Source organism: Oncorhynchus clarkii, chromosome 3, assembly GCF_045791955.1.
Source record: "Oncorhynchus clarkii lewisi isolate Uvic-CL-2024 chromosome 3, UVic_Ocla_1.0, whole genome shotgun sequence".
In the NCBI taxonomy this organism is placed as follows: domain Eukaryota; kingdom Metazoa; phylum Chordata; class Actinopteri; order Salmoniformes; family Salmonidae; genus Oncorhynchus; species Oncorhynchus clarkii.
In genome coordinates, this window is record NC_092149.1 from 20,747,436 (window position 1) to 20,773,757 (window position 26,322).

Below are 26,322 nucleotides of genomic sequence, written 5' to 3' on the forward strand. Positions count from 1 at the left end.
CCTGCTCACCAATGCGTTTTGGGCTTTGGGTTTCATTTGGAACTGGCTGTTTCTAGCCCATCTGGTCTCCTTCTTCTTCTATGGTTGAATAAAAACAAGATGCGTCCTTTACACACTCGCCAACTGATTTTCTCTCCATTTCTTCTGTTAGTGTCTGTGTATGTGTTTGCTCCATGACTATGACTGAGGGATGTACGCTCTCCTGATTCTACCTAACCAAGCTCTCTGCATGTGGTCTACTCAGTGTGAGAGAGAGAGTGGTTGGGTAGCAGATAGAGATCACATGTCCAAATTGAATCAATATTTAACGTACAACCAAACATGTACAACCAAACATGTATCATATGTATGACATTCTATACTTTCAATTTAACCTGCCCTCCCTCCTTTCCTCTGAATCCTGGGTTTATCTCTCTCTTTTTTGATACTAAATCATGGCACCACTTGGTCACTCCTTGCTCAGGTGCATTACCAGGTAGATTAATGAGGTAACTCACATTGAATTGCTCCCAGGTTAGTTCAAGTTATTTCCACAGGAAACATTGTTGAATCTCCACTTCTGTTCTCTTCTCTTCTCTTCTCCTTTCTTCTCATCTCCTCTCCCAATCTCCTCTCCCAATCTCTCTTAACCCCCCCTCCAAATACACTCACATAAATCAACTATCACCCTTCCTCCCTCTCCCAGTGTCTCTTCACCCTACACTCCTCCCTGTGACAGCAGAGAGAGAGATAGAGAGAGAGATAGAAAGAGTTAGAGGGATAGAGAGAGAGGGAGTCCTGTTCTAGGCCATGGTCTCTTTGCCTGGCAGTCTGCGGTCGTTGAAGGTGTGCATGTTGATGACGTCCTCTGTCTTCACCATGACGGGTGGCTGAGGCTTGTGTTTGAGGCGCCGCTGGCACTTGAGGGACACCCGCAACTCGTCCACCATGGCACTGCAGAAGGACCTCTGTAGGGGAGAGTGAAAGAGAGAGAGAGAAAACAGGGATTTCAGAGAGAGCCTCTAGTTCCAAACAATTTGGCAGTAATAAGCTCAGCAGAGCAGAGCACTGCAGAGCTGCTACTTCCCCAGGGCAGGCTCTCTACAGCCCCCTCTCTGAGAGCTGCCATGGTGACACAGAGCAAGCAGGGGAGAGAGGAGCTGGCTCAGGAAAGGGTGGGTGGGCTCGGGCTGGAGTTCTAGCTGGGGCTGGGGGAGTTGGATGGAGGTTGCATGTCCATAGTCTTTTAGTGTAGTAGGTGGATAAAGGGGCTAGAAGTGGGTAGGAATCAGGACAGGATTTGCACTGGAGGTTGGCAGGGATTCCTCTTGTATTGGGAGACAATAGATTTAGCAACTTCATGTTTTCAGAGCGATGAGAAACATTGACTTTATTTATGACTGTTATTGCAGTATTATAGGTATCTTACTACAGCTGTGCAGCTATTTGATCATGTACAGCAACACCTGATTATGGTAGCTTGCGTTAACAGCTTTAAATTATTAAAATGTGTTGACATACTGCTAATTAAAACATGCCTGTAGCCCTGGCAACGATTCAGTTTCAAATCAAGCACGGGTGTGAAGTTTGGTTGGTGAGTGGAGGGGCTGGGATGAAGGAAGGGCTAGATGGTCTAGGGGGGGTAATGCTTTGGGAAGGGTGGATTGAAGAGGGTTAGAAGGTAAGCTGTGCACAGTGCCGAATTGCTGGAGTCCATCTGGAGTCGCACACATGGCGAGTGAACGCACGTACACACAGGCAAGCGTGCAAGCACACTCTCTCACACACACACACTCTCTCTCTCTCTCACACACACACACACACACACACAGTGAGCATTCTAGGCTAGCTAAAGTGATTTCTCCATGGCAGATTTCCCCCATCCTTCTCTGCCAGGCAGCCCAGCCGGGGCCCAGGCCCATACAGCAGCATGACTTATTGATGCATATTACATCTCGTCTGACTCAAATCCCATGTAGCTGCATGGCCAATTAAGCTGCTGCCTCTTCTTCCTTCTCCTTTTCTCAAAAGCTACTCTGGCATTTTCAAATGGTGCACTGAACAACGCAGAGTGACTCAACTAAATCTGAGACTGCTATTCCTGGAGGTACTATTGGGGAAACAGATTTCAAGGGACTAATATGTTTTTCGAGTCTAGGTTAAATCTTTCACATAAAAACACAACTTATATTTTGGAACGGCACTATGGTGATGTCTGGTACAGGTACGTATGCCAAATAATTCAGAACCTCAATTGAGTTGATAGAGAACCGAGGGATGTCTACCTTACTAGCTGGAATGTGAAAGGGCTCAACCATCCTGTCAAGAGAAATACGGCCTCTGCCCACCTCAAGCAATTGAAGGCTGGGTTGGTCTACCAGCAAGAACACAGGGATGAAGACAACAGGGAAGACTTTATGCCGCTAAGTCAGCCAGTGATTGATTGTCATTCAGTTACTCATGCCAATGCTTACCTAACAGGCTGACTTCTCCTTAGTGCCTTTTTTCCTCATCTATGACCAGTAGGGTTATGACATTGTTATGAGTTGTCCTAATGAACAGGTATCTCACATGAACACATTCTATAGTTATGGCTAGAGGACTCCCACCCATGCAAATGTTTTAATGCTTTCGCTTTCCAGCATACCAACAATCACATCAATTCACCAGTACTCAAAATTCTATGCATATTGAGTATATGGATTTGGGTGTACGAAGGTATGTACCTATCTGAGTGTATATGATATTACATGTTAGTATGTGCATGTGTGCATGTTAGTATGTGCATATTCATAAATCATATCTATATCATATATTGTTTGTCTTCTTCTCACAAAAAACATACAGTAAAAAGCTACAACTGGAGTTGCAGGAATTACTCCTAGAAGTCCTGCTGATTGACTACAAGCCTTTCAGAAAACATGCTTTTCATGGCTATTGATTTTCTCTGGGAAAAATAGATTGAATAGCATCTTCTACCTAGGACACTTCTCCCCTCATGAAGCTGTGGGCTTAGTGGCCATCTAGGACCAATAGAAAAGTCCCAAAAGTAAAACCCCACCCATCTGGCTTTCCAGGCAGGCTAAGAAAACCCTCCCTGACTCAGGGGACACATCTCCATCATGGCCTCATGGCTGCTGGGCTCATAGTTGGATTGATGGTGGCTGTTTAGTGGTGGCCATTGAATTACAGAGTTTTAACGACCCCTTTTCTCCACCACCAGCAGCCCGATCCTGAGCTGAACAGGCTCAGGTCTCAGAGCACTTTGGGCTGGCTCAGAGGAAGACAGGAAGAAAACGTCCACTTAAGGAGGTGAGATGGAGAACTAATAAATCCAACACCTTTACTGCCTTAGCTTTTTCACTACCATTAATGGAAGAAGGCACTGGTGGGTATTTTGCAGGCTGCCCATGTACAGTACAGCCCAGTCAGTCTGTACCACCACGTACACATTTCTATAGACCCCAGACCTGCTCATTAGGTTGTGTATGACAGCTGAGATGAAAAGACACCATAGTAGCTCCCACTCCATCTCTCACTCCATGATAGCATGATGGAGAAATGGAGGGCAAGCAAGAGATGAATAGTCACTTTTTTTGTGTGTGTGTAGTCAATGGGTGTCTGTGTGTGCACATCTGTCTGAGCAGGCGTGTGTGTGCACATTTAAGTGCATGAGTACATTCCTGCGTGTGTGTGTGTGTGTGAGAGAGAGTGCATGCGTACGTGCGTGTGCGCACGCACGCATTCGGGGAACTGGATGGTTCCTCACACACAGCTGGTGATCCCTGTCCCTTGAGAGCCAGGTTATTCTGCAGCACCCTCAGCAGCAGGCAGGAAGAGGAGGAGGCGGAAGAGGAGAAATGGAAGGAAGATGAGGAGCTGAAGGAGGAGGAAGGGGAGGAGGAGGGAGAGGTGGAGGATAACGAGGTGGAAGAAAAGGAAAAGGGGGATAAGAAAGAGGAAGAGGTGGAGAAGGAAGAGTGGGAAGTGGACAACCATGGTGATCATGGTATTTTTCTGAAAGCCAGCCATGTTGTGATGATGGGAATGTGTGGACTTATGAGAGAAAGTCCTCATTGGGCGAACCAGAATGAAAAGCCTACTAAAACTTCAAATATTTCTCAATCTTTTATTAAAGTTAATAACCAGTGGAAAATATTAGACTGAAAACCTAATTATTCTGTATCACAATCTGAGTTAAGTAAATTAAAATAATTTCAAATAAACATACAATTATTGTCATTACAACATATATTTTTGGATTTGGCAAATAATATTAACAAATGTTGACATTATAAGGTGTATGACTCATAACATTAAATAAATGACTTGCTATTTTTATTTTTCTCTTTATCCTTTCTAATGTTACACAGAATACAGTAGCAGTTGGACACACCTGCTCATTCCCACAGTGTTCTTTATTTTGACCTTGTTCTACACTGTAGAATAATAGTGAAGATATCCAAACTGTTAAATAACACGTATGGAATCATGTAGTAACCAAAAAAGTGTTAAATCAAAATATATTTTATATTGAGATTTTTCAAAGTAACCACCCTTTGCCTTGATGACAGCTTTGCACACTCTAGACATTCTCCGGATTGACTGACCTTCATGTCTTAAAGTAATGATGGACTGTCATTTCTCTTTGCTTATTTGAGCTTTTCTTGCCATAATATGGAATTGGTCTTTTACCAAATAGGGCTATCTTCTGTTCACCACCCCTACCTTGTCACAACACAATGGATTAGCTCAAATGCATTAAGAAGGAAATACATTTTAACAAGGCACACCTATTCATTGAAATGCATTCCAGGTGACTACATCATGAAGCTGATTGAGAGAATGCCAAGTGTGTGCAAAGCCGTCATCAAGGCAAAGGGTGGCTACATTGAAGAATATAAAATATAAAACATATTTTGATATGTTTAACACTTTTTTGGTTACTACATGATTTCATATGTGTTATTTCATAGTGTTGATGTCTTCACTATTATTCTACAATGTAGAAAATAGTAAAAATAAAGAAAAACCTTGGCATGGGTAGGTGTGTCCAAACTTTTGACTGGTACTGGAAGTAATTATAAAATGCAAATTTCAGGGTGTGCGCTATCAAGCATGACAAACTCAACAAAGAGATGCTTAGGAGAACATTTTTCAAGTTGACACTTTCAGCATCGTGGTGAAAATACAACCCTGTCCTGTCAACACATTCAAGTAAAGGATCTTGTGCAATTAAATAAAATATCAGGTATTTTCAAATGTGACTAATTATTGAATTGATATGGGAAAACTTGGTACACTTGGTACTCTGCATATCGTGTCAAGGTTTAACAGTTAAAACAGTAGCAACGGGCCACACATACTAAAATACACGTTGTGATTGTGTGACACTCAAACCTCTTGGTCTATTTGCTTTGGATGAGTAAAACATGTATTGCTTCTCAGATAATCTGACACAAAAAAAATATTGATTGTGAGAATTTATGAAAAGCAATATACACCTTTGTCAGTTATCAATTGGATATTAAAATATTGAGGTACACAACTTACATAATTGTAGCATACAGGCACAGGTAGTGTGAAAATAAAATGCTAAATGGACTGACAACTGACAGCTACTCAAGTCTTCTTGAAAACAGATATGTGAGTGAGGTCTATTCTCTGTCTGGATACATCTGCCATCTACGCTCTTCCACCTAGTTCTGAGCTGATAAGAGTGTGAAACGTATCTTCTCCAACTGCTGTGTCTGACACAAAGACATGCTGAAGAACACCAGGAAGAGATCATGATCAACATCAAATGATGTTGAGGTTTCTATTAAATCATCACTCTCCTTCTCTTTTCTCTGGCTCGGCTGACTATTACTCCCTACTCTACTCACTACCAACCTTCCTTATGGGTTATGATTAGCCATATCATTCTTTAGGATTCTTTAAAAGACATCATATTGATGGGGGACCTCCCCTCCTGTCTACCCTGGCTGGTCTGTGGGTGTAGCGCTGTGCTGTGTGTGTGTGTTGTCGTTGACAGAAGGACTCTGAACATCACTTCACGACTAGATGCTCTGAAACATACAGTGCCTTGCGAAAGTATTCGGCCCCCTTGAACTTTGCGACCTTTTGCCACATTTCAGGCTTCAAACATAAAGATATAAAACTGTATTTTTTTGTGAAGAATCAACAACAAGTGGGACACAATCATGAAGTGGAACAACATTTATTGGATATTTCAAACTTTTTTAACAAATCAAAAACTGAAAAATTGGGCGTGCAAAATTATTCAGCCCCCTTAAGTTAATACTTTGTAGCGCCACCTTTTGCTGCGATTACAGCAAAAGGTGGCTTGGGGTATGTCTCTATCAGTTTTGCACATTGAGAGACTGAAATTTTTTCCCATTCCTCCTTGCAAAACAGCTCGAGCTCAGTGTGGTTGGATGGAGAGCATTTGTGAACAGCAGTTTTCAGTTCTTTCCACAGATTCTCGATTGGATTCAGGTCTGGACTTTGACTTGGCCATTCTAACACCTGGATATGTTTATTTTTGAACCATTCCATTGTAGTTTTTGCTTTATGTTTTGGATCATTGTCTTGTTGGAAGACAAATCTCCGTCCAAGTCTCAGGTATTTTGCAGACTCCATCAGGTTTTCTTCCAGAATGGTCCTGTATTTGGCTCCATCCATCTTCCCATCAATTTTAACCATCTTCCCTGTCCCTGCTGAAGAAAAGCAGGCCCAAACCATGATGCTGCCACCACCATGTTTGACAGTGGGGATGGTGTGTTCAGCTGTGTTGCTTTTACGCCAAACATAACGTTTTGCATTGTTGCCAAAAAGTTCAATTTTGGTTTCATCAGACCAGAGCACCTTCTTCCACATGTTTGGTGTGTCTCCCAGGTGGCTTGTGGCAAACTTTAAACAACACCTTTTATGGATATCTTTAAGAAATGGCTTTCTTGCCACTCTTCCATAAAGGCCAGATCTGTGCAATATACGACTGATTGTTGTCCTATGGACAGAGTCTCCCACCTCAGCTGTAGATCTCTGCAGTTCATCCAGAGTGATCATGGGCCTCTTGGCTGCATCTCTGATCAGTCTTCTCCTTGTATGAGCTGAAAGTTTAGAGGGACGGCCAGGTCTTGGTAGATTTCCAGTGGTCTGATACTCCTTCCATTTCAATATTATCACTTGCACAGTGCTCCTTGGGATGTTTAAAGCTTGGGAAATCTTTTTGTATCCAAATCCGGCTTTAAACTTCTTCACAACAGTATCTCGGACCTGCCTGGTGTGTTCCTTGTTCTTCATGATGCTCTCTGCACTTTTAACGGACCTACGGAGACTTGATTACACACAGGTGGATTGTATTTATCATCATTAGTCATTTAGGTCAACATTGGATCATTCAGAGATCCTCACTGAACTTCTGGAGAGAGTTTGCTGCACTGAAAGTAAAGGGGCTGAATAATTTTGCACGCCCAATTTTTCAGTTTTTGATTTGTTAAAAAAGTTTGAAATATCCAATAAATGTCGTTCCACTTCATGATTGTGTCCCACTTGTTGTTGATGAAGCCTGAAATGTGGCAAAAGGTCGCAAAGTTCAAGGGGGCCGAATACTTTCGCAAGGCATTGTAGATATGGGGGCTTATGGCCGAGAAGCAGCAGCAGCATCACTGCATTGTGCGATCGATGGAGGGTGTAGAAGAAAGCTCTTAGTGCAGACCAGGCTCCTGTGGAGAGCTAAGTAGGCGTTGGCGTTTGAGATTTATGAGACTGTTGTTGGGTGAGAGAGCACTGTGTTAGACAGGAAAAGAAGGACAGGACCGGTCAGGACAGGACCGGTCAGGACATGGCAGGAGGGACAGGGCATGTCAGGACCGGACAGGACAGGAAGGACAGGGCAGGAGGGACAGGACCAGTCAGGACAGGGCAGGAGGGACAGGACCGGTCAGGACAGGACAGGTCAGGAAGGACAGAACAGGAAGGACAGAGCAGGACAGAGCAGGGCAGGAAGGACAGGACAGGACAGAGCAGGGCAGGAAGGACAGGACAGGACAGAGCAGGGCAGGAAGGACAGGACAGAGCAGGGCAGGAAGGACAGGACAGGACAGAGCAGGGCAGGGCAGGAAGGACAGGACAGAGCAGGAAGGACAGGGCAGGACAGAGCAGGAAGGACAGGGCAGGACAGAGCAGGAAGGACAGGACAGAGCAGAGCAGGGCAGGAAGGACAGGGCAGAGCAGGGCAGGAAGGACAGGACAGAGCAGGAAGGACAGGACAGAGCAGGGCAGGACAGAGCAGGGCAGGAAGGACAGGACAGAGCAGGGCAGGAAGGACAGGACAGAGCAGGGCAGGAAGGACAGGACAGAGCAGGGCAGGAAGGACAGGACAGAGCAGGGCAGGGCAGGAAGGACAGAGCAGGAAGGACAGGACAGAGCAGGGCAGGAAGGACAGGACAGAGCAGGAAGGACAGAGCAGGGCAGGAAGGACAGGGCAGGGCAGGAAGGACAGGGCAGGAAGGACAGAGCAGGGCAGGAAGGACAGGGCAGGAAAATCAAGATAGGAATCCCAGCAAGGACAGGACAGGAATCCCAGGAAGGACAGGACAGGAAGGACAGAGCAGGGCAGGACAGGAAGGACAGACAGGACAGGGACAGGACAGGAAGGATAGAGCAGGCCAGGATGGACAAGACAGGAATCGCAAGAAGGACATGGGTTTAAGGGGAACATCAAAAGTTTTACATGCTGTTGATGATGAGTGATGTGTTGTTGTAGCATTACACTTTCAATATGAGATTATTCAGTATAGTACTTAGTATGTTATAATAGCTGAAAGCTTACAAAACCAAGCCTTCAGAGAGTTTGCAATAATAGCTTGATTCAGTTTGGCTTGTCTGTCCAAAAGTTTGTATCTGATAATAATGATTCATTTTTTTGGGAGAGGATTGCTGTGGCTGTGTGTTGAGGGTGACATGAAGACGAGAGTGGCAAGGCGTATGACTGGTGACATTTACATGAACATTATGGATCATGCATTTGGGCCAACCTTCCAATCCCATTGTGTGAAACTGTGCACCTATAGTTTTAGGGACACCTTTCGAACACATACACTTAACCATGCACCAATGGCAACCTTTCATTGAAACGTTGTGACCATAACATCGCTGCCAGTTCTTCCGACAGGAAACTTCCCAATCGGGAACTATCTGAAGTTAAAAAAATACAATTTGTGCATTTTAAGGTAATTGTAGATGACTGGAGTCTCTGGAGTCTTTCTGGAGGTCATTTGAGCTGGTGGTTAAAGTCTACAGGTAGCTGCTTGGAGGGTCCGTGGTGACAGCAGAACTCCTCACGCTTCCTATCACCTTGGTGCCGTTGGGGCTAAGTGGATAAAGGCAAGAAAATGTGTCTTAAAGAATATGGACTGTGTCTTAAAGAATATGGTGCATTACTGTATCTACATAAACATCAGTGTTTCAGGAGCTGACCTGAGTATCATGTAAAATTGTCCTTGTGATCTCAGTGTAACTGAAATGGCTACCGTCTGTCTGTCCTTTTGTACATCATGTACATGCAAATGAGTGTTGATACTGAACACGTGTAAATGTCCCCTCCACCCGTATCCAAACATCAAGTGCACTTTATTGAATATGAGGTGAGGGATGGTTTAGTGCAAATACAACGAGACTAAATGTCTCTACTTTCATAATTTTGTGCTTTTTATGTCAGAAAAAAAAATGTGATAAAAATGTTATATTTTGTAAACCACAAAATAAATGTAAGCTAGGCCAAAACACAACGCTAATAGAAAAGTGGTCTCCTTGTCAAAGATCTCTGTATAATAAGATCCACTGTTGCTTTACCTTTTCCAGCTGTGCGTTTTGTTTGGATTTATAGATGAACTCTCCGACTGCCACGAACACCGACAGGACGAGTCCAGCCGCCAGGACGATAAAGATGCCCCCGATGTTCTGGACCCCCAGAGCGCTGGCCTCCTTATTCTTCTCATCCTCCGGACAACCGTTCCCCCTCCACCACTTCTCCTTCATCATGTGCAGCTTTCCTTCTTCCTGCAGCTGCAGGATCGCTATGGTGATCTTGTCCCTGTATGGAGAACCTGAGGGACCCCAAAAAATCAGGTGAGGTTGAGATGGATAATAATTAGGAGGAAAGCGTGTGTTTGTGTACGTGAGCATGTGTGTGTACAGTACGTGTGCGTGTGTGTGCGTGTGTTTGTGTACAGTACATGTGCGTGGCACCAACATCCCAGCCACAGTGTCCTGGCTGGTGCTGAATGCACCATAGATTCTCCCATGCAGCTCCCACAGTGGTTTCACAAACAATATACAAATAAACCCGAAATACATTCCAGGGACCAGCAATTTACCTCCTATCTGCTCCTTTTGTTCTCTCATTAAAACTGGTTGCCATGCTTAATTAGTGGTAATGTCTCTAGTGTGCATTGTTTTGTTTTGCTTAATAAATAAATGTGCTGCCGACATGTTGCTTTGAAGTGCTCCCTTCTGCCCCTCTGTGTGTGTGTGTGTGTGCACGTTCACGACATCTCCTCAGTGTCGGGAGTATTTCCCAGAACTCCCTGCAGCCTCCAGGCTTCCCCGCACCAGCCAGGTAAACAGGGCTGGCGTGTTCGTGTTCCCTGCTGGCCAGATCAAACCCCGTCACATGCAGAGGCTTCTGATTAGACCTGAAGGGTGAAACCAAGTGAAAACACTTGAAATCTCCCCGACCCCCTTTCATATCATCGACTGGAGAGCTCTCCCTGTGGCTACGGGCCCATATAATCAGGATGTTAATGCTGCTTGAAATATTTAAAACTCAATCACACTCCCTTATTATTATCTCATACACTTCAGAACTATAGCCAGCTTGGTGTTGAGAGGAGAAAACCACTATTCAGAACTGTAGCCAGCTTGGTGTTGAGGAGAGTGGAAAACAGGTCTTCAGAACTAAAGCCAGCTTGATGTTGAGGAGAGTGGGAAACAGGTCTTCAGAACTATAGCCAGCTTGGTGTTGAGAGGAGAAAACGACTATTCAGAACTATAGCCAGCTTGGTGTTGAGGAGAGTGGGAAACAGGTCTTCAGAACTATAGCCAGCTTGGTGTTGAGGAGAGTGGGAAACAGGTCTTCAGAACTATAGCCAGCTTGGTGTTGAGAGGAGAAAACCACTATTCAGAACTATAGCCAGCTTGGTGTTGAGAGGAGAAAACCACTATTCAGAACTATAGCCAGCTTGGTGTTGAGAGGAGAAAACCACTATTCAGAACTATAGCCAGCTTGGTGTTGAGAGGAGAAAACCACTATTCAGAACTATAGCCAGCTTGGTGTTGAGAGGAGAAAACCACTATTCAGAACTATAGCCAGCTTGGTGTTGAGAGGAGAAAACCACTCTTCAGAACTATAGCCAGCTTGGTGTTGAGAAGAGAAAACCACTATTTAGAACTATAGCCAGCTTGGTGTTGAGAGGAGAAAACCACTATTCAGAACTATAGCCAGCTTGGTGTTGAGAGGAGAAAACCACTCTTCCGAACTATAGCCAGCTTGGTGTTGAGGAGAGAAAACCACTATTCAGAACTATAGCCAGCTTGGTGTTGAGAGGAGAAAACCACTCTTCCGAACTATAGCCAGCTTGGTGTTGAGGAGAGGGGAAAACAGGTCTTCAGAACTATAGCCAGCTTCGTGTGGAGGAGAGGGGAAAACAACTCTTCAGAACTATAGCCAGCTTCGTGTTGAGGAGAGGGGAAAACAACTCTTCAGAACTATAGCCAGCTTCGTGTTGAGGAGAGGGGAAAACAACTCTTCAGAACTATATCCAGATTCGTGTTGAGGAGAGGGGAAAACAACTCTTCAGAACTATAGCCAGCTTCGTGTTGAGGAGAGTGGAAAACAGGTCTTCAGAACTATAGCCAGCTTCGTGTTGAGGAGAGGGGAAAACAACTCTTCAGAACTATAGCCAGCTTCGTGTTGAGGAGAGTGGAAAACAGGTCTTCAGAACTATAGCCAGCTTCGTGTTGAGGAGAGGGGAAAACAACTCTTCAGAACTATAGCCAGCTTCGTGTTGAGGAGAGGGGAAAACAACTCTTCAGAACTATAGCCAGCTTCGTGTTGAGGAGAGGGGAAAACAACTCTTCAGAACTATAGCCAGCTTCGTGTTGAGGAGAGGGGAAAACAACACGTGGAGATTGCCTGATGAATATTAAGTATCAAGGCTGTTTGTTGAGAAGCAGCCATGCAGGGAACAATACAATGCTACTTGTTAGTATGTATGAGGACCAATACTATAGTAGCAGGAGCTGGGCAGACAAAAAGGCACGCAGTGATTGACAATCTCCATAGTAACACTTCCTCACTGTGCTGTTGCTATGCCTGAAGAGCAGAGAACAGTGGTGTTGCGGTCACCAGGCCACCTTTGAATACTTTTAGATGTGTTATGTCCTTCATTGTCAGCTCAAGGCTTTGCGTGTGTCTCTCTCTCTCTTTTTTATCACATCAACAACAGACAGGCAGAGCCCAGCATACATGTTTGAAGACATGCATACCCATGGTGATAAATCATTTGAAACACACAGCACTAACTCTCATATAATTCATTGCCATCTAAATACATTTCTCTTCAGGTGTCACATTCATACAACAGCTACTGTAGCTAGTCCTGTGTGAGTCAGATCACTCGCTAATGTAGCTAGCCCTGTGTATCAGAGCACTCATTACTGTAGCTAGCCCTGTGTGTGTAAGCCACTCACTACTGTAGCTAGCCCTGTGTGTGTCAGCTCACTCACTACTGTAGCTAGCGCTGTGTGTCAGCTCACTCACAACTGTAGCTAGCCCTGTGTGTGTCTGATCGCTCACTACTGTAGCTAGCCATGTGTGTGTCAGATCACTCACTACTGTAACTAATCCTGTGTGTGTCAGATCACTCACTACTGTAGCTAGTCCTGTGTGTGTCAGATCACTCACTACTGTAGCTAGTCCTGTGTGTGTCAGATCACTCACTACTGTAGCTAGTCCTGTGTGTGTCAGATCACTCACTACTGTAGCTAGTCCTGTGTGTGTCATATCACTCACTACTGTAGCTAGTCCTGTGTGTGTCAGATCACTCACTACTGTAGCTAGTCCTGTGTGTGTCAGATCACTCACTACTGTAGCTAGTCCTGTGTGTGTCAGATCACTCACTACTGTAGCTAGCCTTGTGTGTGTCAGATCACTCACTACTGTAGCTAGCCTTGTGTGTGTCAGATCACTCACTACTGTAGCTAGTCCTGTGTGTGTCAGATCACTCACTACTGTAGCTAGTCCTGTGTGTGTCAGATCACTCACTACTGTAGCTAGCCATGTGTGTGTCAGATCTCTCACTACTGTAGCTAGTCCTGTGTGTGTCAGATCACTCACTACTGTAGCTAGTCTTGTGTGTGTGTCAGATCACGCACTACTGTAGCTAGTCCTGTGTGTGTCAGATCACTCACTACTGTAGCTAGTCCTGTGTGTGTCAGATCACTCACTACTGTAGCTAGCCATGTGTGTGTCAGATCTCTCACTACTGTAGCTAGTCCTGTGTGTGTCAGATCACTCACTACTGTAGCTAGTCCTGTGTGTGTGTCAGATCACGCACTACTGTAGCTAGTCCTGTGTGTGTTAGATCACTTACTACCTGCAGCCCAAGGACTGAGGAAACTAAGGAAAAGGAAGCCCTGAAATACCAGCCAGAGCCAGGTCTATGGTAGCAAAACAAAATGAGAAACCCCAGAGAACCCAGAATGGGGAGAAATTAACATGAGGATTTTCAGATCCAGCAAAGCTCCAGCAGCAGCTAATGGGGATCCATAATAAATACAAAACAATACAATGATATAACATTGTGCTGGCTTAGTTTATGGCTGATTTAATCATTCAATTATATCAATTGAACAGCACTGCTGCAGAGGCCAAACTAAATATTCTGCAGGGCAGTGGAACATGGCATTTCAGTAGAATCTAGAATGTCATTGTCTGCACTTCATAATCCTCCATAACAACTAAATGGACAATGAAATCATGTGGTTGTGGTCCGACTGTCTTTAGATAATGATTTCTGATGCCCTCTCACAATGTGAAGGAGGATGAAAAGTTTAAGCTACCCAAACCACAACTTGTACAGTTGAAGTAGGACGTTTTCATACACCTTAGCCAAATACATTTAAACTCAGTTTTTCACAATTCCCGACATTTAATCCCAGTAAAAATGCCATGTTTTTAGGTCAGTTAGGATCACCACTTTATTTTAAGAATGTGAAATGTCAGAATAATAGTAGAGAGAATGATTTATTTCAGCTTTTATTTCTTTCATCACATTCCCAGTGGGTCAGAAGTTTACATACACTCAATTAGTATTTGGTAGCATTGCCTACCCTCTTACTTCTACCCCCTCCTTTTTCGAAAATTCTGTTAAAAATCGCGCAACTTTTCAGCGTCCTGCTACTCATGCCAGGAATATAGTATATGCATATGATTAGTATGTGTGGATAGAAAACACTCTGAAGTTTATAAAACTGGTTAAATCACGGCTGTGACTATAACAGATCGTGTGTTTCATTGAAAAACGCAAGAAAAACTGCTCTCTGAAAGCTAAAAATAATTTCCATAAGTCACTTCCACGAGTTGTTAAAAGAGAACAGAATTTAATATCGACCTGCCTGCAATTCATACAAATTCCACACGATGTCGCCATTGTCGTCATTTTCAATTGAATTAATTGTTGGAAAATCCATCTATCTGGCATCCATTTTCCCAGTCTTCACCCGGATGTAGTTGATGAAGACATTAGCAGCCATTGATTTGCAAGCGAAGACCTATTGAAAATACATCGCCCTGTAATCATTTTGATAGATTATAAACGTTTACTAATACCTAAAGTTGGATTACAAAAGGATTTCGAAGTGTTTTGTGAAAGTTTATCGTCGACTTTTTTAATTTAAAAAAATTACGCAGCGTTTAAAAACAATGTTTTTTTCTGAATGACACAGCTTCCATACAAAGCTATTTTGGGTATATATGGACCGATTTAAACGAAAAAAAGACCCAATAGTGATGTTTATGGGGCATATAGGAGTGCCAAGAAAGAAGCTCGTCAAAGGTAATGAATGTTTTATATTTTATTTCTGCGTTTTGGGTAGCGCCGGCTACCGCAAAATCTGTTGTTTACGTGTCGTGCTGGCATTTTGGGGGGTGCATGCTATCAGATAATAGCTTCTCATGCTTTCGCCGAAAAGCATTTTAAAAATCTGACTTGCTGGCTAGGTTCACAACGAGTGTAGCTTTAATTCAATACCCTGCTTGTGAATTTTGATCAAAGATTGAGTTGTAACGAGTACATTTAGCATTTAGCGTAGCGCATTTGCATTTCCAGGGGCATACTTGAGACGTCTGCGTCTCAAGTATGGTCATTAAATTGTTTAACTTGGGTCAAACGTATCGGGTCGCCTTCCACAAGCTTCCCACAATAAGTTGGGTGAATTTTGGCCCATTACTCCTGGCAGAGCTGGTGTAACTGAGTCAGGTTTGTTGGCCTCCTTGCTTACACATGCTTTTTCAGTTCTGCCTACAAACGTTCTATAGGATTGAGGTCAGGGCTTTGTGTTGGCCACTCCAATACCTTGACTTTGTCCTTTAAGCCATTTTGCCACAACTTTGGAAGTATGCTTGGGGTCGTTGTCCATTTGGAAGACCCATTTGCGACCAAGCTTTAACTTCCTGACTGATGTCTTGAGATATTGCTTCAATATATCCACAATTTTTCCTCCAAACATAACGATGGTCATTATGGCCAAACAGTTCTATTTTTTTTTCATCAGACCAGAGGACATTTCTCCAAAAAGTACGATCTTTGTCCCCATGTGCAGTTACAAACCTTAGTCTTGTTTTTTTATGGCTGTTTTGGAGCAGTGGCTTCTTCCTTGCTGAGCGGCCTTTCAGGTTATGTCGATATAGGACTCGTTTTACTGTGGCTATAGATACTTTTGTACCTGTTTCCTCCAGCATCTTCACAAGGTCCTTTGCTGTTGTTCTGGGATTGATTTTCACTTTTCACACCAAGTACGTTCATCTCTAGGAGACAGAACTCATCTCCTTCCTGAGCGATATGATGGCTGTGTGGTCCCATATTTTTATTTATTTTTTATTTCATCTTTATTTAACCAGTTCGGCTAGTTGAGAACAAGTTCTCATTTACAACTGCGACCTTGCCAAGATAAAGCAAAGCAGTTCGACACATACAACAACACAGAGTTACACATGGAATAAACAAACACACAGTCAATAATACAGTAGAAAAATATACAGTGCCTTGCGAAAGTATTCGGCCCCCTTGAACTTTGCGACCTTTTGCCACATTTCAGGCTTCAAACATAAAGATATAAAACTGTATTTTTTTGTGAAGAATCAACAACAAGTGGGACACAATCATGAAGTGGAACGACATTTATTGGATATTTCAAACTTTTTTAACAAATCAAAAACTGAAAAATTGGGCGTGCAAAATTATTCAGCCCCTTTACTTTCAGTGCAGCAAACTCTCTCCAGACGTTCAGTAAGGATCTCTGAATGATCCAATGTTGACCTAAATGACTAATGATGATAAATACAATCCACCTGTGTGTAATCAAGTCTCTGTATAAATGCACCTGCACTGTGATAGTCTCAGAGGTCCGTTAAAAGCGCAGAGAGCATCATGAAGAACAAGGAACACACCAGGCAGGTCCGAGATACTGTTGTGAAGAAGTTTAAAGCCGGATTTGGATACGAAAAGATTTCCCAAGCTTTAAACATCCCAAGGAGCACTGTGCAAGCGATAATATTGAAATGGAAGGAGTATCAGACCACTGCAATTCTACCAAGACCTGGCCGTCCCTCTAAACTTTCAGCTCATACAAGGAGAAGACTGATCAGAGATGCAGCCAAGAGGCCCATGATCACTCTGGATGAACTGCAGAGATCTACAGCTGAGGTGGGAGACTCTGACCATAGGACAACAATCAGTCGTATATTGCACAAATCTGGCCTTTATGGAAGAGTGGCAAGAAGAAAGCCATTTCTTAAAGATATCCATAAAAAGTGTTGTTTAAAGTTTGCCACAAGCCACCTGGGAGACACACCAAACATGTGGAAGAAGGTGCTCTGGTCAGATGAAACCAAAATTGAACTTTTTGGCAACAATGCAAAACGTTATGTTTGGCGTAAAAGCAACACAGCTCATCACCCTGAACACACCATCCCCACTGTCAAACATGGTGGTGGCAGCATCATGGTTTGGGCCTGCTTTTCTTCAGCAGGGACAGGGAAGATGGTTAAAATTGATGGGAAGATGGATGGAGCCAAATACAGGACCATTCTGGAAGAAAACCTGATGGAGTCTGCAAAAGACCTGAGACTGGGACAGAGATGTGTCTTCCAACAAGACAATGATCCAAAACATAAAGCAAAATCTACATTGGAATGGTTCAAAAATAAACATATCCAGGTGTTAGAATGGCCAAGTCAAAGTCCAGACCTGAATCCAATCGAGAATCTGTGGAAAGAACTGAAAACTGCTGTTCACAAATGCTCTCCATCCAACCTCACTGAGCTCGAGCTGTTTTGCAAGGAGGAATGGGAAAAAAACTTTTCAGTCTCTCGATGTGCAAAACTGATAGAGACATACCCCAAGCGACTTACAGCTGTAATCGCAGCAAAAGGTGGCGCTACAAAGTATTAACTTAAGGGGGCTGAATCATTTTGCACGCCCAATTTTTCAGTTTTTGATTTGTTAAAAAAGTTTGAAATATCCAATAAATGTCGTTCCACTTCATGATTGTGTCCCACTTGTTGTTGATTCTTCACAAAAAAATACAGTTTTATATCTTTATGTTTGAAGCCTGAAATGTGGCAAAAGGTCGCAAAGTTCAAGAGGGCCGAATACTTTCGCAAGGCACTGTATATACAGTGTGTGCAAATGAGGTAAGATAAGGCAGGTAAGGCACTAATTAGGCCACGGTGGCGAAGTAATTACAATATAGCAATTAAACACTGGAATGGTAGGATGTGCAGAATATGAATGTGCAAGTAGAGATACTGGGGTTCAAAGGAGCAAGATAAATAAATAAATATAGAATGGGGATGAGAAAGTTGGATGGGCTATGTACAGATGCAGTGATCTGTGAGCTGTTCTGACAGCTGGTGCTTAAAGCTAGTGAGAGAGATATACTGTATGTCTCCAGCTTCATTGATTTTTGCAGTTCGTTCCAGTCATTGGCAGCAGAGAACAGGAAGAAAAGGCGGCCAAAGGAGGAATTGGCTTTGGGGGTGACCAGTGAGATATACCTGCTGGAGCGCATGCTACGAGTGGGTGCTGCTATGGTGACCAGTGAGCTGAGCTAAGGCAGGGCTTTACCTAGCAAAGACTTGTAGATGAGCTGGAGCCAGTGGGTTTGGCGACGAGTATGAAGCGAGGTTCAGCCAACAAGAGCATACAGGTCGCAGTGATGGGTAGCATTTGGGGCTTTGGTGACAAAACGGATGGCACTATGATAAACTGCATCGAATTTGTTGAGTAGAGTGTTGGAGGCTATTTTGTAAATGACATTGCCAAAGTTGAGGATCGGTAGGATGGTCAGTTTTACGAGGGTATGTTTGGCAGCATGAATGAATGATGCTTTGTTGCAAAATAGGAAGCTAATTCTAGAATTAACTTTGGATTGGAGATGTTTGATGTGAGGCTGGAAGGAGAGTTTACAGTCTAACCAGACACCTAGGTATTTGTAGTTGTCCACATATTCTAAATCAGAACTGTCCAGAGTAGTGATGTTGGACGGGCAGGCAGGTGCAGGCAGCGATCGGTTGAAGAGCATGCATTTGGTTTTGCTTGTATTTAAGAGCAGTTGGAGGCCATGACCAGAGTTGTATGGCATTGAAGCTCATCTGGAGGTTAGTTAACACAGTGTCCAAAGAAGGGCCAGAAGTACACAGAATGGTGTTGTCTGCGTAGAGGTGGATCAGAGACTCACCAGCAGCAAGAGCAACATCATTGATGTTTACAGAGAAGAGAGTCGCCACAAGAATTGAACCCTGTGGCACCCCCATAGAGACTGCCAGAGGTCCGGACAACAGGTCCTCCAGTTTGACACACTGAATTCTATCAGAGAAGTAGTTGGTGAACCAGGCGAGGTAGTCATTTGAGAAACCATGGTGTTTATACTTGCATACTATTGTTTGTACAGATGAACGTGGTACCTTCAGGTGTTTGGAAATTGCTCCCAAGGATGGATCAGACTTGTGGAGGATTACAATTTTTTTCTGAGGTCTTGGCTGATTTCTTTTGATTTTCCCATGATGTCAAGCAAAGAGGCACTGAGTTTGAAGGTAGGCCTTGAAATACATCCGCAGGTACAATTGACTCAAATTATGTCAATTAGCCTATCAGAAGCTTCTAAAGCCATGACATAATTTTCTGGAATTTTCCAAGCTGTTTAAAGGCACAGTCAACTTAGTGTATGTAAACTTCTCACCCACTGGAATTGTGATTCAGTGAATTATAAGTGAGATTATCTGTCTGTAAAAATTTGTTGGAAAAATTACTTGTGTCATGCACAAAGTATATGTCCGAACCGACTTGCCAAAACTATAGTTTGTTAACAATACATTTTACTGACTCCAATCTAAGTGTATGTAAACTTCCGACTTCAACTGTACGTCATTTAATTAATTCCCAGTTTGATTTGAATTGCTGTTTACTCCAATGTGTGCAAAAGTATTGCAACTTCTCTTTAAAAAAATTGATAAAATAGTTATGGAAATGTGTTGGCAGTAGCCTGAGATCATTATAGAGTCCACAGCATTTTTGTATTGTGGTTAATACTGGATATACTGTGTGAATACACATCTTCCAATGACGAGACAGGTGAAGAAGCGGTTAGAAAATGGAAATGAAGTACTCTCTTTCTGTTGAGTCTTACTGGGTGAGAGATGGAGGAGAAAGTTCAGCACCGCTGTGTTTCTCAGTGATAAACAGAATATGTAAATGTGACGAGCTGAAAACAGGCCCTCTCAACATGGGGTAGCCATAAATGTTGAGCCATAATTCTCCAACAGAAGAAACATAGGGGAGGGAACTGACAGACCATCGTGAATCCAGGATAAGACACATAGCTGTAATCTGTCAGATCAAAGCGAGTAATAGCACACCAATCTCTAATGCATTGTGTCTCCACAAAACAGCATGGAAAATGTTCCTGGCACGCTCAAGTACATGTCGTATTTTTAGCCTTGTTCTAAGATTTTGTTTTCCTTCTTTGTAATACAGCTCCAGATTTGTTTTGCATGTTAAGTCGATCAGGGGGAAATATAAAAGAGAGGAAATGGATGTGTGTAAATATTTAAAATGATTACTTTCAGGGCCTGCAATTACCTCTAAATGTCTGGAGAATACTGTTATTATCAAAACATTTCTGCAACATATTCCACCCTGTGCTTTGATTGTGCTCACATATACTTTCTGGTAAACTGTAGTTCACAGACTCTTCTAGACTGACTCATATTTTCTCCATTTGTCCTCATACCCCACCCCCCATCATCTCTTTGTTCCTCCCTCCTTCCCTCAACCGTTCCCTCCCTGTCTCTCCTGTCTGTCTCATACTCCTGTCTCTCTCTCTCTCTCTCCTGTCTCTCTCTCTCTCTCCTGTCTCTCTCTCTTTTTAAAATTATTTTTTAATTTCACCTTTATTTAAACAGGTAGGCTAGTTGAGAACAAGTTCTCATTTACAACTGCGACCTGGCCAAGATAAAGCATAGCAGTGTGAACAGACAACAACACAGAGTTACACATGGAGTAAACAATAAACAAGTCAATAACACAGTAGAAAAAAATTGTCTATATACATTGTGTGCAAAAGGCATGAGGAGGTAGGCAATAAATAATTACAATTTTGCAGATTAACACTGGAGTGATAAATGATCAGATGGTCATGTGCAGGTAGAAATACTGGTGTGCAAAAGAGCAGAAAAGTAAATAAATAAAAACAGTATGGGGATGAGGTAGGTAAATTGGGTGGGCTATTTACATATGGACTATGTACAGCTGCAGCAATCGGTTAGCTGCTCAGATAGCAGATGTTTAAAGTTGGTGAGGGAAAGTCACAGGCAGCAGAGAACTGGAAGGAAAGAAGGCCAAATGAGGTGTTGGCTTTAGGGATGATCAGTGAGATACACCTGCTGGAGCGCGTGCTACGGGTGGGTGTTGCCATCGTGACCATTGAACTGAGATAAGGCGGAGCTTTACCTAGCATGGACTTGTAGATGACCTGGAGCCAGTGGGTCTGGCGACGAATATGTAGCGAGGGCCAGCCGACTAGAGCATACAGGTCGCAGTGGTGGGTAGTATAAGGTGCTTTAGCAACAAAACGGATGGCACTGTGATAAACTGCATCTAGTTTGCTGAGTAGAGTATTGGAAGCTATTTTTTAGATGACATCGCCGAAGTCGAGGATCGGTAGAATAGTCAGTTTTACAAGGGTAAGTTTGGCGGCGTGAGTGAAGGAGGATTTGTTGCGAAATAGAAAGCCGACTTGATTTTGTATTGGAGATGTTTGATATGAGTCTGTAAGGAGAGTTTACAGTCTAGCCAGACACCTAGGTACTTATAGATGTCCACATATTCTAGGTTGGAACCATCCAGGGTGGTGATGCTAGTCGGGCGTGCGGGTGCAGACAGCGAACGGTTGAAAAGCATGCATTTGGTTTTACTAGTGTTTATTAATGGACAGTCCAGCAGGCATCAGCTATGTAGCCAAGTGATCATAGTGTCCAGGGGGCAGCAGTAGATGGAACAGGGAAGCCGCCACTACGCTAGCACGGCACGGCGTTTAAAGTTAGTAGCCCGGGGCTGGCCGGTTGAAGGCACAGAGGATGGAGTATTCTTCGGCAGACCAGTCGTGGTGGTGCGGCGGGGCGCCGTGTCGACAGAGAATCCAAGCCAGATGGCGAAAGAGGTATTGTAGAATTTAGTTTGCTAGCCGGGAGATGCACCTGGCTCACGGCTAACTGGCGCTAGCTTCGTGGCAGTGGCGTTAGCCACTATAGCCAATCGGTAGCAGCGGTGATCCGGTGACAAGGTCCAGAGCTTACAGCAAGGATCCAGTGGAGTATTGGGCTCTAGCCGTGTATGAGTGGGGTTCTGGTGAACAGCTGAGTAGGCCGGGAGGTGGGCCTCAGGGATAGCTTCGGTACTAGGTGCCACGGTGGGTGCAAGCTAGCTGTGAAGATCAGAAGTAGTGGTCCAGGGATTACGGCAGGAATCCAGCGTTGTTGTGGAGAGACAGTCCGATACTGGTGGACTGGCGAGTATTATCCAGGCGAAAAACAGGGCTGGTATCTGTGCAGAAGGTAAAAGCCGCTAGCAGTGGCTAACAATGACTAAATAGCTTGTAGCTACTTAGCTGGTTAGCTTCTGGTGGTTCTTGAATGTGTTCTAAAATAAAAAATAATAGCGATTCCGTATCACATTGGGTGAGGCAGGTTACCGGTATAATCGAATTAAAAATCGAAAAGAGATTGAAAATAAAATGTAAATATATACAAAAAATACGGAAAAGACAAAAGTACACGAGAGGACGAACATAAACACGTCTTCACTGCTACACCATCTTGGAACGAAAAGTGTCTCTCGCGTCTCTCGCGTCTCTCTCCTCTCTCTCCCTCTCGCGTCTCTCTCGTGCGTCTCTCTCTCTCTCCTCTCTCGCGTCTCTCTCTCTCTCCTCTCTTGCGTCTCTCTCTCTCTCCTCTCTCGCGTCTCTCTCGTGCGTCTCTCTCTTTCTCCTCTCTCGCGTCTCTCTCTCTCCTCTCTCTCGCGCGTCTCTCTCTCCTCTCTCTCGCGCATCTCTCTCTCCTCTCTCTCGCGTGTCTCTCTCTCCTCTTTCTCTCACGTCTCTCTCTCCTCTTTCTCGCGCGTCTCTCGCGTCTCTCTCTCTCGCGCGCCTCTCTCTCTCTCGCGCCCCTCGCGCCCCTCTCTCTCAATTCAATTCAATTCAATTCAAGGGCTTTATTGGCATGGGAAACATGTGTTAACATTGCCAAAGCAAGTGAGGTAGATAATATATAAAGTGAATATATAAAGTGAAATAAACAATACAAATTAACAGTAAACATTACACATACAGAAGTTTCAAAACAATAAAGACATTACAAATGTCATATTATATATATATATATATATATATATATATATATATATATACAGTGCCTTGCGAAAGTATTCGGCCCCCTTGAACTTTGCAACCTTTTGCCACATTTCAGGCTTCAAACATAAAGATATAAAACTGTATTTTTTTGTGAAGAATCAACAACAAGTGGGACACAATCATGAAGTGGAACGACATTTATTGGATATTTCAAACTTTAACAAATCAAAAACTGAAAAATCTCTCTCTCTCTCTCTCTCTCTCTCTCTCTCTCTCTCTCTCTCTCTCTCTCTCTGATATACAGGACTAGGACAGCAAGGTTGCTGCCCAAACAGAAGGCAGGTCACGCCCTCAGAGATATCCCATTTCCCAGCATTCCATTCAGGTCTTACAGAGATGTTCTCTGTCATTTATGATCCGGAGCTAAACGATCCATGGGGGAACCATCGTGACAACTTCCCCGCACTGCACGGCAGGAAACGCCAACCTGCTGACATGCAAAATATTAACTTCCCTAATACTGTAAGTGATTAAGAAGGCCTAATGAAACACAATAAAAATGATAGCAAAGAGAGAGAGCAAGAGAGAGGGAGAGAGAGAGAGACAGAGGGAGAGAAAGAGGGAGATAGAAAGTAAGAGAGAAAATGAGAGAGGGAGAGAGAGAGGGAAAGAGAGAAGGGGGCCAGAGAGAGAGATAGGGAGGGGGGAGAGAGACGGAGAGAGAGATAGACGAGGGAAGGAGGGCAGAGAGAGAGATAGGGAGGGGAGAGAGACGGAGAGACAGATAGGGAGGGGAGAGAAAGACGGAGAGAGAGATAGACGAGGGAAGGAGGGCAGAGAGAGATAGGGAGGGGAGAGAGACGGAGAGAGAGATAGGGAGGGGAGAGAGAGACGGAGAGAGATAGACGAGGGAAGGAGGGCAGAGAGAGAGATAGGGAGGGGAGAGAGACGGAGAGAGAGATAGACGAGGGAAGGAGGGCAGAGACAGAGCCTCCTGAGATTATGGACGTATAGAGCAGAGGAAGTAACAGTTTAATCACAAGCGGCCGAGTGGCGCGAGTCGCATAAACAAACTTGTGACAGATGTTTGATACACTGCTGTGCATGACTCTACTTAATGACCTCTCCAGGGAGGACGTCCATACACACACATTAAAGGCTGAGTGGGGAGATCTATCCCCATAGGTACAATAGGACTACGGTCACTATGGGGCTTCACTCTCTAATGTGGACACACAGCTACACAGCTCCTGTGTCCCTCCTCCCTTCCACTCCACCTTATGTAGGCCAACAACAATCCCCTTTAGATATAACTTCACAATGGTCCTACTTTCATCTGTTCCCATCTAATATCAGCAGCTACCAGATGTATATACTTCGCTCTGGTCTACTCTTCTCTTCTATGGCTAAATGTTATACTCTGAATTAACCGTAGTTGCCAATGCATTAAATATCCCATTAGAGTTAGAGAGGGATAACACCTGGACGGCCGTGCTAACTAACACTAACTCTGTCCATTACAGTGCAGACTTGGGGAGCGGCTGCCAGAGGGACTCAGAACCAAATACACCCAGGTACTAATGCAGGCAGACAACTCCTCTCTGTTAAAGTCAATGAGATATATGCTAAATGGCCAGGCTGTATGGGAATACAGGACACATATGGTAACGGGTACTAAAAGGGTAGGATTAGCAATTTAAATGCCTTGTTCTCTGCTCCGTGTGAATAGGCCACAAGGGAGTGATGATGCTAAACATCCTTTTTCAGCACAGACCGACGATCTGTGCGATGCACAACCTAAACCTTTGCCTGACACACACACACACACACACACACACACACACACACACACACACACACACACACACACACACACACACACACACACACAGTACGCGCACACACGCACGCAAACACACACACACACACACACACCAGCACACACTTAATACAAATGCACACACATGAATGCCATATATGCGCACATACACAGACATACACTCACACTCACACACGCATACGCACACACACACACACACCGACAAGCCCATTCCTGCATTGTTCCTTGCAAACGCATCCCAACCAATGCAGCATATTCCATTCCAGCTGTCGCCAACACCCTGGTCACACATAACAAATATTGTTATAGGACAAATCACTCAGGAAACACAATCACACAGAGAAAACACACCCTCTCTGCTGCTCTCTCATACAGTCACTTACTGAATGGCCCTGTGCTTTCTGACCGAGAAATACGTCAAACATACACAAATGGAGCAAATAGCCACTGATGTTATAAAGAACAGAATGATCCATCCTCTTAGGGAAATGGGACACACCGTGTTGTATTCTCTAAAGGCATGTGTCCTGCTGCATATTGAACAATGTGTTAGACAACAAGCTAAATAACAGGGAGACTGTTACACCAAAACCTTTTAGAGTTAATTTACTTGGCGTATAAAAGCCACAATTCTTCAGTGTCCCAAACATAGAAAGACAGACAACCTCCACCTCCCAGTCTCCCCAAATAAATGACAGTGGACACGAGAAAACAAGTTATCTTGTAGGGACGCCCCAGAGCGATCTTCCTCTTATAACTTAGGTACTTACAAGGAGTTTTTCCATTTCATTTGTGGCAGCCGTTGCCGGGAGCTGCATGTGTAACAGGATTAAGTAAATCTGCTGCTGAGCTCCATAATCAAATCCTGCACCTCCGCACACAACGTGTAAACCAGCGTGCCACCGCCCAACACCCTCTCCATTCACTCATATATTTCTTTACAGTTACAGAAGTCGGAAGTTTACATACACCTTTAGCCGAATAAATGTAAACTCAGTTTTGCACAATTCCTGACATTTCATCCCAGTAAAAATCGCTGTCTTAAGTCAGTTAGGATCACCACTTTATTTTAAGAATGTGAAATGTCAGAATAATAGTAGAGAGAATGATTTATTTCAGCTTTTATTTCTTTCATCACATTCCCAATGGGTCAGAAGTTTACATACACTCAATTAGTATTTGGTAGCATTGCCTTAAAATGGTTTAACTTGGGTCAAACGTATCGGGTAGCCTTCCACAAGCTTCCCACAATAAGTTGGGTGAATTTTGGCCCATTCCTCCTGGCAGAGCTGGTGTAACTGAGTCAGGTT

The 26,322-nt window shown here is 43.8% G+C and overlaps 1 protein-coding gene across 1 annotated transcript in view; it reads right to left on the minus strand.

Moving 5' to 3' along the window:
- Positions 1-652: 652 nt before the first annotated feature.
- LOC139390762 (glutamate receptor ionotropic, kainate 2) overlaps positions 653-26,322 on the minus strand; it is a 224,874-nt gene continuing 199,204 nt past the window's right edge. The window contains exons 16-17 of the mRNA XM_071138120.1: positions 9,838-10,091; positions 653-947 (exon numbers count right to left, since the gene is read on the minus strand). Of these exons, the coding sequence (XP_070994221.1) occupies positions 783-947; positions 9,838-10,091 (419 nt within the window). The 3' untranslated portion in view covers positions 653-782. The remainder of the gene's footprint in view (positions 948-9,837; positions 10,092-26,322) is intronic.